At 37.2% G+C, this 18790-nt stretch overlaps 1 protein-coding gene across 13 annotated transcripts in view; it reads left to right on the top strand.

Annotated features, from left to right (window-relative positions):
• CHD9 (chromodomain helicase DNA binding protein 9) overlaps positions 1–18790 on the top strand; it is a 167062-nt gene that overhangs the window by 140518 nt on the left and 7754 nt on the right. For 9 of the 13 annotated variants that reach the window (XM_045818956.1, XM_045818951.1, XM_045818948.1 and 6 more), the window contains 9 exons: positions 961–1180; positions 3655–3857; positions 5999–6904; positions 8060–8223; positions 8973–9245; positions 9994–10162; positions 12214–12353; positions 12621–12842; positions 16370–16498. In XM_045818956.1, the coding sequence (XP_045674912.1) occupies positions 961–1180; positions 3655–3857; positions 5999–6904; positions 8060–8223; positions 8973–9245; positions 9994–10162; positions 12214–12353; positions 12621–12842; positions 16370–16498 (2426 nt within the window). The remainder of the gene's footprint in view (positions 1–960; positions 1181–3654; positions 3858–5998; positions 6905–8059; positions 8224–8972; positions 9246–9993; positions 10163–12213; positions 12354–12620; positions 12843–16369; positions 16499–18790) is intronic. The other 4 variants (XM_045818954.1, XM_045818958.1, XM_045818955.1 and 1 more) reach the window with 3 other exon arrangements.

The following is an 18790-nucleotide window of genomic DNA, read 5'->3' as shown; positions in this document are numbered from 1 at the left end:
TAATTGGGAATTTCACAATGTTTTTAGCTGCAAATCTTTTATTCTAGGAAAAGAAGCTGGTATTTTTATGGCTTGATTATTAAACTTGAATGTTAGAGCTCATCTTTAGTGTTAATTCAATAATCAATTCTTTCACTTGGTTATTCATTCCAAAGGCCCATTAGGGACCATTTTCATTCAGTCTCTACAAAGCTTAGTTCTGTACAGGGTCTCTCCTGCTTTTTTGTGATATCAGGAGAGCAAAACACCGTCGCTGAGTACACTCAGTGCCTTACGGGGACCCCGGGGAATTGTGCCTCATCCTTCCGTGGTTCCGCTAGGCACTGAAGACATGTGCTTGGCATCAGTAATTACTGCTTGATTATGGTGGATGTAAGTATACTATTGCATCCTGGAAACAGTTAGATCCTGCACTGCAGTGGGTGTCTAAAAGCTTAAAAGTTGCAGCATTGTCTTAATGAATTTTAAAAATTAATTAAAACTAGTTAAAAAAAATTAAACTCCCTAATGACTTGAAAAATGTTTTGATTCCAATGAAATTGAGATAAATTTAATACAGATCAATTAGAAGAGTTTACAGTATTCTCATGGATTTCAGTTTGACTTCTAAGTTGAGGCATTTGAGTATTCACCAACTAGTAAGACATAACACCTGGTGACATAAGAGCTGTCTTTTCTGTTCAAGTAAATGTATATAGGTAGCTTTGGGGTTCTTTATTTCACTGTGACCTACTTATTTTGACTTGCTCTTAAAGTTTGTTGTAAGATTTTTAGAGCTGTAGTTAAACTTTTTTGTGATGAGAAATTTGGCTTGGTTTTTCACGTAATCAAATTGAAAGAAAAAATTGAAGTAGGGAAATTTTGCTGCTTTTGTAAGCTTCATGACAGTATGTTGAATTTTGTTTTTAATTTTATTTCTTAGTTTTTTTTTTTAAATGACATGAGTTTCTTTAAATACAGATGGCCAACTGATGGAGGGTGATAAAGTTTATTGGCCTACTCAGTCGGCTTTAACCACACGCTTGAGGCGTCTCATCACTGCATATCAGCGTACTAATAAAAACAGACAAATCCAGCAAATACAGCCTGCTTTCTCAGTGCCTGCCAGTGCAATGCAGCCTCTTTATGAAGAAGTCACTCTCAATCCGAAAATGGCAGCCAAGATCGAAAGACAGCAAAGGTAAGACAACAAATAGCACCAAATATGTAATATATTGTATCTGAATACAGTTCCTCTTTCTGAAGGCTGTTAGGATGTGATTCATCACTTTGTGAAAAGCATATATAGGTAAAGGGGTTGGTCAAACCAAAATGCTTTATGCTCATGTACACATGTGCGTAAGTACATAAACAAATATGGTAAAATTAATAAAGATTATTGCATTTTGTGGTCACTAGCCATACTTTTCAGTTAATCATTCTTTTGTCATGTTTGTGAACAGTTCGGTATGAAAAAATGAAGGTACAGAGCAAGCTCAGGAATTATCAATGAAACTTTTAAATTACGTAAAGTAAATTCCACTCTATCTTATTTTACATTGAGACTTTCATGAAATGTTATATTAGAATCTTTGAAAGACATCCATCTATGCTTTATCCACAGCATAGTAGAACCTTGGAACTACTATGTGGAAGGGGAACAAATGGCAGTAGAACTTCTTACAAGAGACCCTGTTAAGAGAACAGGGAAGCTTCTCACATCCCAAAAGCTTTAACTTCTTAGAAAGACAGAGTTCACAGAAAAAGACTGGAATGTTCAGCAGTAACCGGCCCTCCTTGTTAAACTTGGGTCCTTGGGTGTTCTCTGGGAGATGAGTCTTTTTTTTTTTTTTTTTTTCCATTTACTTAGTCTGAAACTTTACATTTTAGCTATTCCAGATATAATATTTAAATTCAAATATCTCCATAAGTGGATACCTCTACTTACCACCTCTGTAACTGTTTCAGTTATCTTTCATTGTGTAACAACTCACCCCAAAACATGGTCCCTTAACCCAACATCAGTTTTTTATTTCTCACATTTAAGTGGTTTGACCGGGTAGTTCTGCTTTCCATGGTGTTGGCTGGAAGGTCCACAGTGGCCTCACTTCCATGGCTGGTTACAAAGTGTCACTTCTGCCACCTGTTGTTGGTCAAAAAAAAGTCACAGGGCCAACCAAGATTTAAGGGAAAGGGAAACAGATTACAACTCTCAATGGGAAAACTGGCAAAGAATTTGTGGGCATCTGGCCTCCACCACCTAACATGTCCCCTCAGTCTGTAGGTTCTGGATTGATCTTCCTAAGATACTAGTTTTATCATGACATTCAATGACTCCCTATTTCGTGTATGTGTAAACTTCCTGAGCTTCATTTCAAGAGTCTCTGCAGTTTAGGCATCAGTGTGCATTTCTAATTTTATTCACTACTATTCTCTCATCCAAACTGTCCTCCTAATATTGACTCAACACCCGACCTTATGTTGTTCTTATCACCTGGGATAATACCTGTTCTCCCACTTTAGTTCATACCTAGTCTGTCCTTCAGAGCTGAACACGTGTCCAAACCTGCACTCATTTTTTTTCTCAACCACTTTAGCTGACGGTATTCTCTTCACTGCACTCTTAAGGCACTCGTTTAAATAAACTACTCCTTTGTCAACAAGATACTACAATGACATTTATCTTTTTCTTTCTATGTCTGCCTAAGTTGTAAATACTTTGAAGGTAGGAACTGTGACTTTTTTGATTGTGTGATCTGTGTGGTCTTTCAATTCATTCTTTTTTCACCTTTCCTAGTTTCTTTAACACTCAGGTGTAAGGTTCATATGACTTGATTGGTTTCCCAGACTGACAATTTTTACATCATCATTAAATTAGTCTTCTTAATATATCTCTATGATACATTATTTAAAAATCGCCTGTTAATGTTTTTCAAAGGATTTTCTCATATGCCTTTTCTAATTTACACAACAGTTGTATGACTTAAATATTACCCCTTTAAGTATCTTTTAGGAGCTCTTAACTTACTACAGACTATTTCAAGCCAGGCATTTAGAGCATTTCATAATCTGACCCCAACCCTATCCCCCGCTGTCCCTACTATGGGCCATCTCCTTGTCAATCTGGAATACTCGTCACCCCCCACCCCCGCAAAATGTACTTTTCTTCCTGCTTTCTTTCCTGCTTGTTCTGTGTCCACTTCCTAATATGCCCTCCCTAATCTTAGCCCTCTTACCTGCCACTCTGCGATGCCATTCCTGATCACTCAAGTCTGAACTAAGTCTCCTTCTGTGCTTTCTTCAAGTTCTTGGTTTCCATCACTCCTGAAACTCTAAAATATTATGTTGTATTATAAGTATAGTTGAAATGCTTTATCTTTTTCCTGAAGGTAGTATCATCGTGTCTTATATAATCTTGCAGTTTAGGCATATTTTCTCACATAGTCAATGTGCAAAAAACTATTATTGTCTGAAGGAAAAGAAACATGGTTAGATGGATGAGTCAGCTAGTATTTTAAATATATTTACAAGGCAATAATAACCCTGGATTTAATCCATTAAAGTGTTAGTTACTTTCAGTGTTTTAAATGTTTACTATAGTCATTCTATTCAGCATTAATAAATGTTTATTTCAGTAACCAATGTAGCTTTTTAAAAAAATCTGATTCAAAATAGATGGACAAGAAGAGAAGAAGCTGACTTTTACAGAGTAGTATCTACATTTGGCGTGGTGTTTGATCCTGACAGAGGCCAATTTGATTGGACAAAATTTAGAGCCATGGCTAGGCTGCATAAGAAAACTGATGATAGCCTGGAGAAATATTTGTACGCCTTCATGTCTATGTGTCGTAGGGTTTGCCGTCTTCCTTCCAAAGAAGGTAGGTATAAAATTTCTTCTTTTCCTCGTTTTGGTCAAAGTCATTAAAAAACATTAAAATTTTGAAGATTTATTTTTCTTACTATATTTAATAGAATTTGTTGGTGTGACATTGATTAATAAAATCAGAAATTTTCAATACTGTCTAATTCAATGTCAGCAGTTTTTCAGAATTGTGAATAAACCATATTTAAAAATCTCCTATTCCTTAAACCTGTTGAGATCTAAAGAGAATGAGGGTACACATTGAGTTTTTGAGAAAATGACTGTGTTTTATTAGATTTATGGTTGGGGGAGGTGGAAGATGAAGGATGGCTTTTGGTGAACAGCTATAACTTACATTTTTAGTCCCTCTTTTAGGAACTATGCTGTAGGGCTTATTTATATGAATAATTTTGCAAACAGTGAGGCCTTCACTCAAAAAGACATTTTAAAGACTTTTAATAAGATAAGGTCACTCAGGGCCATCAAAAAAAAAAAAAGAAAGAAAAACCACTAATCACGGGTGCTCACAGCCCTGTAAGGAGCTGTTCTGAGGTGAATCCCACGGTGTTTGAAGCTGTGGGCAGGTCCTCCTCTCAGGACTGCAGTGTCAGGAGCAGCTGTCTTCACTCTTTGTGGAGTGTGATTTCTGACTGCTAAACCCAGTGGCTTCCTGCTCCTATTTCCTAGTGAAAGTGTAAGTGTCTGATATAGAAGGACTTAAATTCCATGTGAGTTTCTTTCTTTGTTTTATTTCCTTGCAGATTTGTTGTCAGTCCACTGAACAGAGTAGCCAGTCACTTGATTTCCCAAATACCAGATAATTCAGAGTAGATTTTAGTCTACTTTAAGGTCTGTTGTAACCATAGATGAGTTTTAAAAGACAGGTAAGGCACAGTGCTGTGTCTCCTACTATTTAGAGTTGCCCAGAGGCCCCTTGCCCCTTTTTTTTTGTTAGTTCTTTGTTCCCATCAATGTTGTAAAACTATGTGAATAAATCCATCAATTTTGATTCTAGTTTTAAAAGAAAAGTTAATTACTAAAAGATGACTGAAAAAGTAGCTTTTTCTTGTTAGAAATGTGAGTGAGGGTTCAATTAAGATCAGTTTCCCAAACTTCCTCAGTTCACAGTGCCCTTAATGTCTCGGGAATTTTTCACAGACCTCAGGCCTTAGAGTTCTGTTTAATGAATAATTAGGTCCAAACAACTTAGTGAGTTTCTGTGTTTTAAATTTAATGTGACCCCAATAAAAATACACTACAAAGTTGCAAAAAAAAATTCTAAGTCCTAACCATCTAGTAGTAGTTTGAAAATGTAGCATAAATTGAATGAATAACAATACTTGTATTTTTCAAATAACCATAGTTAACTTACTAATTAGATGTGTGCCTCTGTTTGGCACTGTACAGCTTCTCAAATCTTGGAAGTAGAATGGACTCCCACTCTTATTGCTGTTCCATATTGATTTTTGCATAGCCCATGATTTCTTTTTAACTTGTTATTTTGAGTTACTTTGAGATTTTCAAAAGAATTCCAGAAACCATTCATGGAATTTCCATATCTCTCTTGCTTTGCCAGTATCTCTGCTTATAGAGATATGACCTCATCAAAAAAATAAATGTATCATGTTCAAACTTAACCACCTAAAGCTAGTTCATAGGGTGTTTGAGAAATGTCCCTTGATTCCCTCCAATTTTAAGAAAGATTTTGGTGTTCCTATGAGTTCATGGCAATGCCCTGAGTTACCTTGATACGGTTAAACAAATGTATACTTCCATTTGTTTACGGGGCATTGTTCAACAGTTTTAATTGATATTTATAAGTGAGCTTAAGTAAATTTTTAGTGTTAAGACACAGAATAGTAAGACGTGGTTCATAGGGAATTTCATAAAAATAAATTTCCTATTTATATTAACATTGAATGCTTCCAAAAATTGGTAATGTTTTACTTACTTTGTGTAGATCTAAGTTATATATGTTATATGACTTTTAGTTTCTCATTTTAAAACACATTTCTCCTTATATAAAAATACTTAAAAGAAATTATGGGAACCATACAGTGATATTCAATAGAGGTACATTTTAGAAGTTGCATTATTTGTTTTGAATTTCTAACGAAGTACTTTTTAGGTTAATGCTTTTGCTCTATTTCAATGTAGAATTGGTGGATCCAAATATTTTTATTCAGCCAATCACAGAAGAACGTGCTTCTAGGACTTTGTATCGCATTGAACTTCTAAGGAAAGTAAGGGAACAGGCCCTCCGCCATCCACAACTGTTTGAACGTTTGAAACTTTGCCATCCAAATCCAGACCTACCGGTCTGGTGGGAGTGCGGCCCTCATGACAGGGACTTGCTCATTGGAGCCGCTAAACACGGGGTGAGCCGAACAGACTATCACATCCTTCGTGATCCTGAACTCTCATTTATGGCTGCACAGAGGAACTACAGTCAAAGTAAGATGGCTCATTCAAGGACCTCCACCCCACTTTTACAGCAATACCAAGTTGCACTTTCAGCTTCTCCACTTACCTCTTTACCTAAGCTCCTAGACGCTAAAGGTATTCTAGAGGATATGAAAGTTAAAAGTGAAAACCTTAAAGAGGAGCCTCAGTCTTCTGAAGAAGAATCCATGTCTTCTGATGAAACCAGGACACTAATAAAGTCTGAGCCAGTAAGTCCAAAGAATGGTGTTTTACCACAGGCTGCTGGAGACCAGAAATCTGGCGGAAAAGGGGAAGCAGACAGACGCATGGTTGCAGCCAGAACAGAACCCCTAACTCCAAACCCAGCTTCTAACAAACAGCGCGTCCACAAAAGAGGATCAGAATCTAGTTCCGATTCTGACTCTGACTCGGAGAGGTCCTCCTGTTCTTCCAGATCGTCTTCCTCCTCGTCTTCCTCCTCTTCTTGTTCCCACTCTCGATCGGGCTCCAGTTCTTCTTCATCCTCCTCTTGTTCTTCAGCATCATCTTCATCCTCCTCTTCCTCTTCCTCCTCATCCTCATCCTCTTCATCTTCATCAGAAGAAAGTGACAGTGAAGAAGAGGAAGTTCAAAAGCAAGGTATCTGCATAAAGCTTTGTTGCTGTTTTAAGACAAGATCACAAGTGAAAAAGAAAAGAGTTGGTTCCAATCACTTAAGCTTGTTTAAAATTGTTAGCTGAAATTTTGTGTCTACAGATTTTCTTAGAGAAGCACTATTTGAAAGGAAACTCAAATTATTGGTATAGGCTTCCTATTTACTGTATTTTGCCATGTATAATGTGCTCCCATGTATAACGTACACCTACGTTTTGTGCTCAACATACACAGGATTATTATGCCCATGGTATGTAACCATTATGACCTTGCATAATGTGCATCCTTGTTTTTCCCTCAAAAATTTGGGCAAAAAGTACTAATTATACATGGCAAACTATGGTAATATTCAAGGCATTGCCAAATGAATTCGTCGGAAGAATTAAGAGATTTTACACAAAATTTTTATTTTTTTGTGATTGCCTTAAGTTTAGTATTGTAGTTTTACTGGAACAAGTTGGTTAGTGAACAAATGAAGACAATATTCTATAACAGCCACCAGGATTCTGTGATTAAGCAGTCAGACCAATAAGGATGTCATAGGCCCTGCGTGGCAGCTGCTACTTGGGAAGTACAGGATAGAGTGTGCAGCTTGTCAGCAGAAGAGTGAGGGCGGTCCTCTGCTGCGGGCGTCCTTGTAGCAGTCCAGTTCCGCAGCAGGCGAGTTACCACCCAGTGGGCTCGCTCTGCACTCTGACTTAAGGAGCCACCATGCCTCCCAGGTGCCAGGATCTCCTGTAACACTAATAGGCATAAATTTCAGGGTTGCCACATGGAAAATGCCCAATTAATAAAAGTCTTCTACCTAGAGAGTTACAGTCTCTCATTAGGCATTTATGATTGTCTCAGTCCAGAGGCATTCTGTCAATCGGAGGGTTATCTGTTTCAGGGAAACGAACCTAGAATCAAATTTTTATGCCTAAAAGGATGTTCTGTTAACCGTTTGTCCTCAGACTCCTTGATGCCATTTATTTTTCTTTAATGCTGATTTTTAAAATAGTAAGTATTGTATTCTAGGTGAATTTTTCTTCTTTTTTTTTTACCGTTTTCATTTTCAAATATATCGGCATAATTGCGAGATTTGAGGTATATGTGAAACCATTTCGTGCAGCCTGTTTTAGCAGTTATGGTTGTTTCCAGCAGAAGTTACCCCGCACATGAAAGCCTACGATGAAGAAAGTGTTGCGTCCCTGAGCACGACCCAGGACGAGACCCAGGACAGCTTCCAGATGAACAACGGGACCCCAGAGTCAGCTTACCTCTTGCAGGGAGGGTATATGCTGGCAGCTTCGTATTGGCCAAAGGTAAGTGAATAGTTTCTTGTTGAAATAGGTCGGTTTTGAGTATTTTTCTACATTGCTTTACTATGTAGAAAAACAGGTCACTGTAAAATGTAGGATAACATTTTGATGTTGGCGTTAAAAATACTAATTATTACTATCGAATAAATTAGATCTACTTAAATGTATATATTTCTCAAGAAAACCTTATAATGTTTAGAATGAAGGGTAATGAGTGTTTATGTTCACAAACAGATTAATATTCAGTGCTTCTTTATGAAATAAGTGCTTTCAACGGAGTCTCCCTGGGGAAATTAATCATAGCAAGCTGTGACCTGTGGTGGGTGGGGGGAGGTCATTTAAGTGCATTTATATTTAGTGGTGGGAGTTCAGATTGGAGTAATACAGTTCTTCTACTGTGTGACTAGGCTAGTATTTACCTTTGGGGGTAAGGTTGGGAAACGGTGGAATAGAGAACTCTCTTTTATGTACTTGTGTGTTGTTTGAATTTTTCACAAGGAACCTGTATTTTGTCATTATAAATACAAAAGTATAGAAAAGTATCTTTATAATATTTTTTTAACTTCCACCAATGGGAACTTATACTTGATAACTCCTTATAGAATTGTAATATGTGTGTGAGAATGAATACCTGTACATACCAAATACACACATACTGTTAGGGTTAGACCCATCAAGGCTTGGAGCCTTTTTTGCTCTCCAAAGGCTGGCCTAATTATTAAAATTATACTTTGATGTGGTGTGCTTTCCAGGATCGTGTGATGATCAACCGGTTGGACAGTATTTGTCAAACGGTTCTGAAAGGGAAGTGGCCTTCAGCTAGAAGAAGTTATGATGCCAACTCAGTGGCTTCTTTCTATACCACAAAGCTGCTGGACAGCCCTGGCGCAGCCACAGAGCATAATGAGCCCAGTGTGCCCACTCCTCCAGGTGCTGGTGTGAAAGAAGAACATGATCAGTCAGCACAGATGTCAAAGGTGAAGAAGCATGTACGAGAAAAGGAGTTTACAGTGAAAATCAAAGACGTATGTTTATTTTTATTGCCCTAGGGCCTGATTGCGATTGTGGTGTGCAGCATGCTTTTTCTGCAAATGGCTGCCTGCTCTTACTCTTACTTCCTTCATGTACTTGTTTTCTGGTATTTGGAATATTTTCCTTTTGATATCCAGGTTATTAAACTTGAATATTCTACTAGAGGGATCATGAAGTGTGTTTCTCTATACTATATACCTGTACTTCTGAAAAAGTCCTTCTCCTGATCAAGATGCTTTCTTAAACAGTGTGACAGTTTCTAACTGTTTGGGTTCTTCTGTATAATCTTTCAATGGTATGTCAGTGCACTTTCTGTTTTAAACACTTAGCATGCCCTGTTCTCAGTAACCTTTCATTTTTTCTCTATGATTTTTTAAGCAAAACTGATTACTCACTATCTTAAACAAGGGTGATATTCTCTGAAATGTCATTTGAATAATGTACATAGGGATGGATTTCCAAAGGTAAAAGTGTTACAGTATATTGGTCATGTGAAAAACTTCGTTTTGCTTATGAAAGCGTGTATTCTACGTGGATATTTCAAAATTTAAGATGGAAATTTTAATATACATCATAGACATTGATTTAATGTTTTCTTCAATTGATTCATGAGCAAATGAGAACTTAAATGATTCAGGGTTTTTACTTACTTCACTTTTTCTAAATAAAACATTTCTCTTCATATCCTGCAATGAGGTTTTTAACATTGTTCCTTTTTTAATAATGGTGTTTGTTTCACAGGAAGGTGGTTTGAAGTTGACATTTCAGAAGCAAGGGCTCGCTCAGAAAAGACCGTTGGACAGCGAAGACTGTGCTCTGGGCCAGCAGCAGTACCTCGCGCGGCTCCGGGAGCTCCAGAGCGCGTCCGAGACCAGCCTCGCCAATTTCCCAAAATCCATGCCAGTATCAGGTGAGTGTGCTGCTAATAGTTGCCTTCGCATGAAGTATATTCCTGTCATTTCCAAACCTCTTTTATTTACTCTTGTAATCAAAACTCATTTGACCTTTACTGTTGGAATAACCTCTCTTAAATCTATAGTTAATATAATTTTTAATGTAAATACTGGGACTTCAAATATGACATCAAAGCACAGAGGCCCATTTAGCTTTGGGATTTTATATATTTGGGTGAAAATAACACTTTACCGATTAGCTTTATTCGGATAAAAGTTCAAATAGCATTTAAATTTAAAGAAAGACATCTGAATCACAAATTCACGCTGATAGAGGAAGTTAAAATGAGCAGTTTAAGAAAGACTGTAGGGACTGTGTAACCCAGGTAGCCACGAGATACAGTTTATGACTGATCCCTGAAAGGTAGCCTTTCGTTCCCATGGACTGCTTGCAGAAACAGGGTTGTTACTAGAGAGAACTGGTGTGAGTTCAGAGCCTGCTGAGGAAAAGTGGGTCTAGATTATGGGCGGTATCAAAACCTGAGCTTGGGGGCGGGGGTTAGTGGTCATGAAGGAATGGGAATTGATGTAAGACATTTCATTCATGTTAGAATAGGAAGTCATGAGAAGTTCTTATAAAACAGAATAGTATTTTTAAAAGTGATAACTTTAAGAAAGTATTATTACAGCTAAAAATGCAGTACAGAAGTAATTTGAAAGAATTTTAAAATCATGTAATAATTCATTGATTATAATGAAATTTACTATGTGGGCATAATGAAAGCTTTTATATGCAAAAAGTGAGTTTAATCATTATAATTAGTTGTTCCTCGCCATATGGATTAAGGTTCCTTTTTGGAACTGAGATGTGGGAAGCTGCGTGTTTTCTGTAAGGTTCCACAGCCAGCCGCAGTGCAGCGCTTTTCTCAGGGGTACACAGGACTTGCTTGAAGATTGTCCTTGCATGATTGAAAATGTGTTTTATACTACAGCTGTGAATCATTTTAAGTAGAGCTCATTCTTAGTGATATATTCTTTCAGTAAGAGAATCCTAGAATGTATAGTACTCGTAAAGGAAAGGAACTATGTCTTACTCATATGCGAACAGTTATAATAACCTGTACATAGCTATTTGATAAATATTTATTGTCATGACTGAATGCATGAAACTTTCATTCATACATCATTTTTTAAATTGGTTTTAGACAGAGAGGGGGAGAGAGAAATTGAGAAAGAAATTGAGAGGGAAACATAGATTTGTTATTCCACTTATTTATGTCATTGGTGGATTCTTATATGTGCCCTGACTAGGGAATCGAACCCACAACCTTGGTGTATTGGGATGACACTCTAATGAACTGAGCTACCTGGCCAGGGCTCATTTATACGCCTTTCAAACATTTTTTAATTTTTTTTTTTTTAATATTACTGAGTGCCTACTGCCATGAGCAATGAGAAACGTCAGTTTAATCTGGTAACTAAACAGTTAGAGGTGATCTTCAAGGAAATACGTCAAATAGTCTGGGGCAGAATGGACTATGGGAAACTGAGGAATGAGTTCATTGTGATAAAGAGGAACACAATGGAGACAAACCTTTCAAACATTTTAAAAGTTGTAGAAAGTCCAGAAGAAGTTTATTTTATGTTCATTTGAGTTAGGCCATGTTGTTAAGTTGAGATGAATCTAAGATAGAACAAGACATTTTGGCACAAGAAAGCAAAAATAAATTATAAAGCAAACTTTTAGAAAAGGTAGGAATAAATGGGTTCAAAGGAAAGGGAAAGGTTTATCTTGTACATGAGAAAGGCATGCTTCTCTCTCTAATAAGGGAAGTGAAGATAAGTGAATATGGGGGTGGGGGAATTGAGAAAATAAAAGTTGAATGAGGCCTAAATTACAATTCTCCAAGTTTTTAAATGACAAATCAGTGGAGTTTTCTGTCTTAGAATTTGCTTGATTTAAGACATGTAGAACAGAACTGATACTTCCATATATTTAGAAAAATGATTGCTTTTACTGGTTAAGAACTAGCTATTTATGACTGTTTTGCATTTTTAATTTGATTAGGTACTTCCATTCAGTCTACCCTCGGTGCCAATGGAGTTATATTAGACAACCAGCCTGTAGTGAAAAAAAGGCGAGGGAGGAGGAAGAATGTAGAAGGTGTCGACATCCTCTTTTTTAACAAAAATAAACCACCTAATCACGTAAGTAAAACAATATTTAAAAACTACTGATCGTTAAATGCAATATTCAACATGTAAAAATATATGTTACTGTTTTGTGGAGTTGTAATAAGGAAATTCGAAGTCCACTACATCACTACCACTGGCCAGGATCCATGAAAATTTTACAATTGAAAGATTTTGCAGATATTTGAATTTTTTTTCCTCTTCAGAAAGAATTCCTTTATTGGAACAAAATTAGAATAATAAAGCCTGCATATAAAATTTTCATTTGGTGTTTTTCTCCAGGTTACTTTGGGCTTAACCACCTCACAGATCACTGCAGGGATACACCCACCACTGTCATATTCTCAGCCTCAAGGAGTTCCTGATACGGAGAGTCCCGTCCCAGTCATTCACCTGAAAGATGGAACAAGACTCGCAGGCGATGATGCACCGAAGAGAAAGGATTTGGAAAAATGGCTTAAGGAGCACCCAGGTTATGTGGAGGATTTAGGAGCTTTTATTCCTGTAGGTGTTCCTTTACAAATCTTGGTATATGTTATTTCTGTGGTTTATCAGACATATAATGATAAAGCTTAAATTCTCATCCACTTATATTAAATATGTATTCTGCCAAAGACTTAGAAAAATTAGCCAAAAATTTGTTACAGTCTTTCCCATGATATAATACAGTGTCATTTTCTGTTTTTCCATTCCATATTCAAGTGTTTAACAAGAAAAATCACCTTTGATAATACAGAGTACTGTGTTTGATCTAGTGCAGATTGTATAGGTATAAAACTTCCAATCCTTCTTTTTCAAGGAGATTATTTTAAAATAATAATAATGGTTATGGTAAGCACTTACTGAGATTTAGCTGTGCACCTGGCATTATACTTCACACACATTATCTCATTTAACACTCAGGACAACTTTATCAGACTGGCACTGTTACAACTATCTCATAGACAAAGAAATTTCAAGTGGCTAATGTCTTAATTTCAGTATTTAAACTACTACCCTTAAGCTCTTTGTAAGGTTATAAGAATACAGCCTCTGTGTCTTTCCAGATGTACAGTTAGTTACATTAATCAAAGCTGAGAATCATAATTCATTTGCATTTTCCTTACATTCTGAAATACTATTCACTATCTTATGAGCATTTGGCTTTTCTCACTCATAGAAATTTATTATTCCATTTTGTAATACTTTACTATCAGGTGCTGTTGTATCAAATTTTGTGTCCATTTCCCTTGACGTTTCTCTGTATAAGGTATTAAGAGAGTAAATCTCTATGTCATGACATTGACAGGCCTGTGCCATCTGCCTCCATTATGAATATTAAAGGGATAACTCAGTGAAGCTGCCTACTACCGTGTGAGCTGCTGCTGCTGCTGCTGCTTCTCCTTCTCCAATGTATAAATAATGGCAGGGCACTTTGTATTTTCTTTCATCAGAAAAATAAGTCTTGTGTACCTGGGAGATCACACTGCCTGGGGGCAAACCCCCAAAGGGCCAGTGGAAGCCAGGGTCCTCGTGAGCAAATTACCTTTATTTAGAATGAAAGGGAAATGCACACGCTCCAGTGCTTAGAAGGGGGCTGTGTCTATAATGCACAGGGCCCAGCAGAAGTGAGGCCTGCTTCAGTGTGGTCGGGAGGGTAACAATACAGAAGTGATCGTTTATAGTTCTATTTTGAACATTTCACCCAAAATTTTATATGGAGTGCTTGAGTGTGATATTGTTATGTTACAGAATTGCATGCTTATGATTTTGTAATTAAAAAGAGGGGTGTTATTTGTGCCAGACCTTATATATTTTAATATACTTGTGTCTAATATATATTTGGTTTAGTATTTTACAAGAAATAACCTACTAGTCTAAAACAGAGACCCTCGATCTTAGTTTCTGAATTCTCATACCCTAAGTTTCCTCAAAGGGTGACACAAACATTATTTTATTCCTTTCGTTTAAAAAAAAAATAAAGCTCTTAAAATTCTGAGGGGAGGGTTTTCAGTAATCTGATGGACAATCATGGAATGAACTTTACAATTCTAAAAATAATGAGGATTGTTAGTTTTAACACAGTAACTTCTTAACAGGTTATAAATTAATATTCATTTAATCAGTAAATTTTTACTGCGTAACTGCTGTGCGTTTGTTGCTATTTCAAGGGACTGAGGATAAAACAGTGAACAATGTGAAGTTCTCGCCCTCGTGGCACTTACACTGTCCCTGAAGGGTTCTCACCTTCCTTTTATCACTGCAAAGGGGTCCTTATTTTTTAATTTATGTCTGTTTATTATTTTTCTCTGCAAATAAACTATTTCATAATGTTTTATATAACTTTGTTACTAAGATTTTCATAACACTTTTTAAGGATTTTATTTATTTCAGAGAGGGGAAGGAAGGGAGAAAGAGGGAGAGAAACATCAATGTGTGGTTGCCTCTTGTGCACCCCACACTGGGGACCTGGTCTGCAACCCAGGCCTGTGCCCTAGACTAGGAATTGAACCAGCAACCCTTTGATTCTCAGGCCCACACTCACTCCACTGAGCCACACCAGCCAGGGCTTATTTTAATAACATTTTTAAAGGTAGTATTTATTATAGTAAAGAATATGAAACTATAATTAGTTTGATTTCCCAAGGATACTTTACATTAACAATTTCTTGGATCTCATGTATATAAATATGACATATTTATAACTAAATAATTATAGCATGGTATATATACTGTAACAGAAGTATATATAAAATGCCATGGAAGCAGCTAAAAGAATAATTACTCTGTGTAGGCAGAGTAAAGTATTTGGGATAAGAGGAGAGAAAAACAGCTGACACATGACTGATTAATGATAAAAGAACTAGTGGGCATTTGACCAGGTTACCACAAGACAGGGATATTCTAGGCACAGTAAAATAGTCATGAGGAGACTTAGGCGAGGACAGGAGTACAAGGTAAAACAGTGACTCGTCTGAAATTCCAAATTATGTGCACAAAGTTGTCGGGTAATAGTAACTGGATAGAAAAGGTTGACTTAGGTCCTGGCTGTGATGGGACTGGTATGCCACACACAAGTTTGAGCATTGGTCTCTTGGAATGTTCCGACTGGTTGGAAATAGCTACAAATGTCAGGCCTTGCTTTGCTGACAATTGCAGAGGTAACCAGCATAATTTGATGGAAAGAATTTTTATTGTCAGAAATAAGCACTTGTTGGCTGCATGACCTTGAGGGAGATAAAAAGTCTCTGAGCCTGGAGTCTCATTTGTAAAATAGGAATAAGCCCTGGATGGTGTTGCTCAGTGGATTGAGCTCTGGCCTGGGAATGGAAGGGTTGCTTTGCTGGTTTGGTTCCTGGTGAGGGAACACACCTCGGTTCTGGGCCCCAGTAGGGCACGTGTGAGAGGCAACCCACATTGATGTTTCTCTCCCTCTCTTCCTTTCTCCCTCCCCCCCTCTCTAAAAATAAATAAATAAGAAAAATTTTTTTGAAGAATAAAGTCTTTGAGTATTGTGAAGATTGTGAGAAGAGATAAGAAAGTCTGTCCGTGAGATGAATTAAAAAATGAAAGCCACACATACAAATTGTCAGAGCTCATGGAAAACCTGATGTTACAGGTGCAATTTATCAGAAGAAGTAAAGAACTCTTCGGTTCAGAGGAAGCTGCCCCAGCGTCACTGGTGACTCTTCGAGCAGCACTGTAGGGGCAAGCAACACTGTAGGGGCGGAGTCGTCTTTGAAGTCGTTTAAAGAAGCACCTAGCAGTGTCTGCATGGCAGGAGCCTACTTTTATCCGGAATAATTGTTACGCATGATTCATGCAACAATTTTTAAATTACTTAATATTTTTGTTATATTAAATATAAAGCTATTTAAAGGTTAACTAATGGGTGGGTTCTTTCATATGACATTGAAGATACCATGTGTAAGATAACATTATAATATATTGATATACCTTCATTATTCCTGGACTAAATTACCTTAATCAGCTCATTTGTACTGTCTGCCCATGTGAAGACTTTAAGGCTGTTTCTGTGTCCTTTGTTTTAGAGAATGCAGCTCCATGAAGGGAGGCCCAAACAAAAAAGGCATCGTTGCAGGAACCCCAATAAACTAGACGTTAATAGTCTCACTGGGGAAGAACGCGTTCAGCTGATTAACAGAAGAAATGCCAGAAAGGTATTTGTACTTGTTGTTCTTTTACATGGAGTCAGTATTTAGAAGATCTCTAAAACAGTGTTCATTATGCAGTATTTTCTAACAGGCCTGAAAATGGTTACACCCAGAAGATTCGTAGGATAAGGCGTGGACTCAAATTGCACGTAGTCTAATTCACGCAGTCTATTTGGTGTAGCCGTGCCTAAGCACTGGCAGGGCACAAGAGCACTACGTCTAAGGCAGTGGTTCTCAACAGGGACACTTTTGTCCTCAGAGCCGTGGGTGACATGTGGAGACATCTTTGATAGCTACACCTTGGGAGCAGGGAGGTGGGTGCGGAGGCAATGGGGACAAAGGGCAGGGTCAGGGTGCCGTTGTCCTCTGGTTGGTAGAGGCTTAAAGATGCTGACAGACTTTGTACAGTGATAGGACAGTGCTCCTCACCACAATTCCAGAGTGTCTGCAGTGTGCAGGTTGAGAGACCCTGGTGAAAAGGGGCAGCACTCCCGTCCTAGCTGTGACATATTGTCACTGCACTTTTCCATCAGATGCCTGCCCGGTGCCGTGTTCTATCAAAGCTGGCATATTACGTGATCTCCTGGTAGACGGAAATAAAATGTCTTAGACAGAGGTCCTGTAGACTAATGGTACTTTACTCTATAGAGTTCCCCTTCTAGACTTTATAAAGTCTATAAATGAGTCTGTAAGTCTAAAAAGTACTTGTCTTGCTGTATTGACTGAGTGGTTAGACAGGCTTCCCCACTCTATTCTGAGCCCAGTGCGGCTCGGCATTTGTTTCCCCGCATTGTTTCATGTTTGGGTTGGTGTGCAACTCTTACCTCACACAGCAAGTGATAGGGCACGGTGGTAGCATTTTTAAGTTTACAGCTCTGATATTTTATCCTGATGGAGCAAGCAACAAAATAAGAAAAACTGGCCTCAGAGTAAGAACAGCAAATTTTGCATGGAGGTTCTTGACTCACAATTAAATTACCTCACATAGTTCATGTTAATTTCCTAGTTACCTTTTGCTCTGGGTTAAATGACCTCACTGCTGGTATAAAAATACATAAAATTCCGTTAATTTCTCAGAAGAAAGATTGGAATTGGAAGAAAACTATTTTTAAGTGACAGTTTTAATATTATATGTACCAACTCATTAAAATGAATACTATTTTTCTTCAATTTTATAGAGACAACTTAGCTTTGTTAGTACTTTAAAGTGATGTCATAGAGTCATAGATGTCTTAGGGGAAGAGCAAAGTGACATTTTTAGTAGCATTTTGTTAATTCATGCTTGCATAGGTTGTGTTACAAATCTTATTTATAATGAAAATTAGCATTATTAGGTATGAATAAATTTGTTTAGCCAGTTTTAAGGAATTGGTACGGTTTTGTGTTTTTACTTGTCATGTTTAATATTAAACACTAAATTTTATTTTTAATGTGGTAACCTGAGAAGGAGCCTGTTCATTTCCCTTAATTTGTAGAGTTCTTTATTGTCCTGAGTCTCTAGAGTGTACAGGCTTCACGACTCATGGAGAAGAATCTACCTGCTAAATTCCCCATCAGCTACCCAGAGGGCCTGCGTTTAAATTGGAGCTTAATGAAGGGGGTACTAAAAAGGGATGGGAACAGAAACTAATGACTATAGGGAGCACTAGAGAAGAATACTGACAGGTACTTTAACTGACCATATTAAACTCTGTATATATCCTATCAAGATACGGCATGCATTCATTCAAAGAGATGTGAAAGATAAAATTACTCAAGGAATATCTAGACCTCAAAGGAACATTAAGTCATTGAAATTGCAAAATATTTTGTTTCAATTTTATACTAAGTATATATATATATATAGTTTTTATTTTTTCAAATTTTCTTATGATTAGTTGGTTATATCACTTTTCACATACAAAGGATTTTTTTTTTTTTTTTTCATATTTTGGGAGAGTCAGCTTGCACAATATTATGGGTGAGAATGTGGGTTTTTGAGACCTGAGTGTGAACCCTGAAACGAACACTTACTAGCTTTAAGCAATATAAAACTTCAACGAGGCTTTATTCCTTCATTTGAAAAACAGAAATAATTCTATCTCAAGTGTGTAGTGAGAACTAAAATAAATTGCACACTTAAAGTCCCTTGCACAGTACTTGGCAACTAAAATAATAGTTACGTGTTTATTATGTGCTAGAGACTCTGCTGAAGCACTTGAATTACATCATTTTGTCATCAGACTCGATGAAGATAAAAGGTTGTGCTTCCTGCTTTATAGATGAGGAAACTGAGGCTCGGGAGAGACGCATATATTG

Source organism: Phyllostomus hastatus, unplaced genomic scaffold (assembly GCF_019186645.2).
Source record: "Phyllostomus hastatus isolate PE091 unplaced genomic scaffold, TTU_PhHast_1.1 phas_scaffold_345, whole genome shotgun sequence".
NCBI classification, from domain to species: Eukaryota; Metazoa; Chordata; class Mammalia; order Chiroptera; family Phyllostomidae; genus Phyllostomus; species Phyllostomus hastatus.
This window is presented reverse-complemented; position numbering and strand designations above follow the sequence as displayed.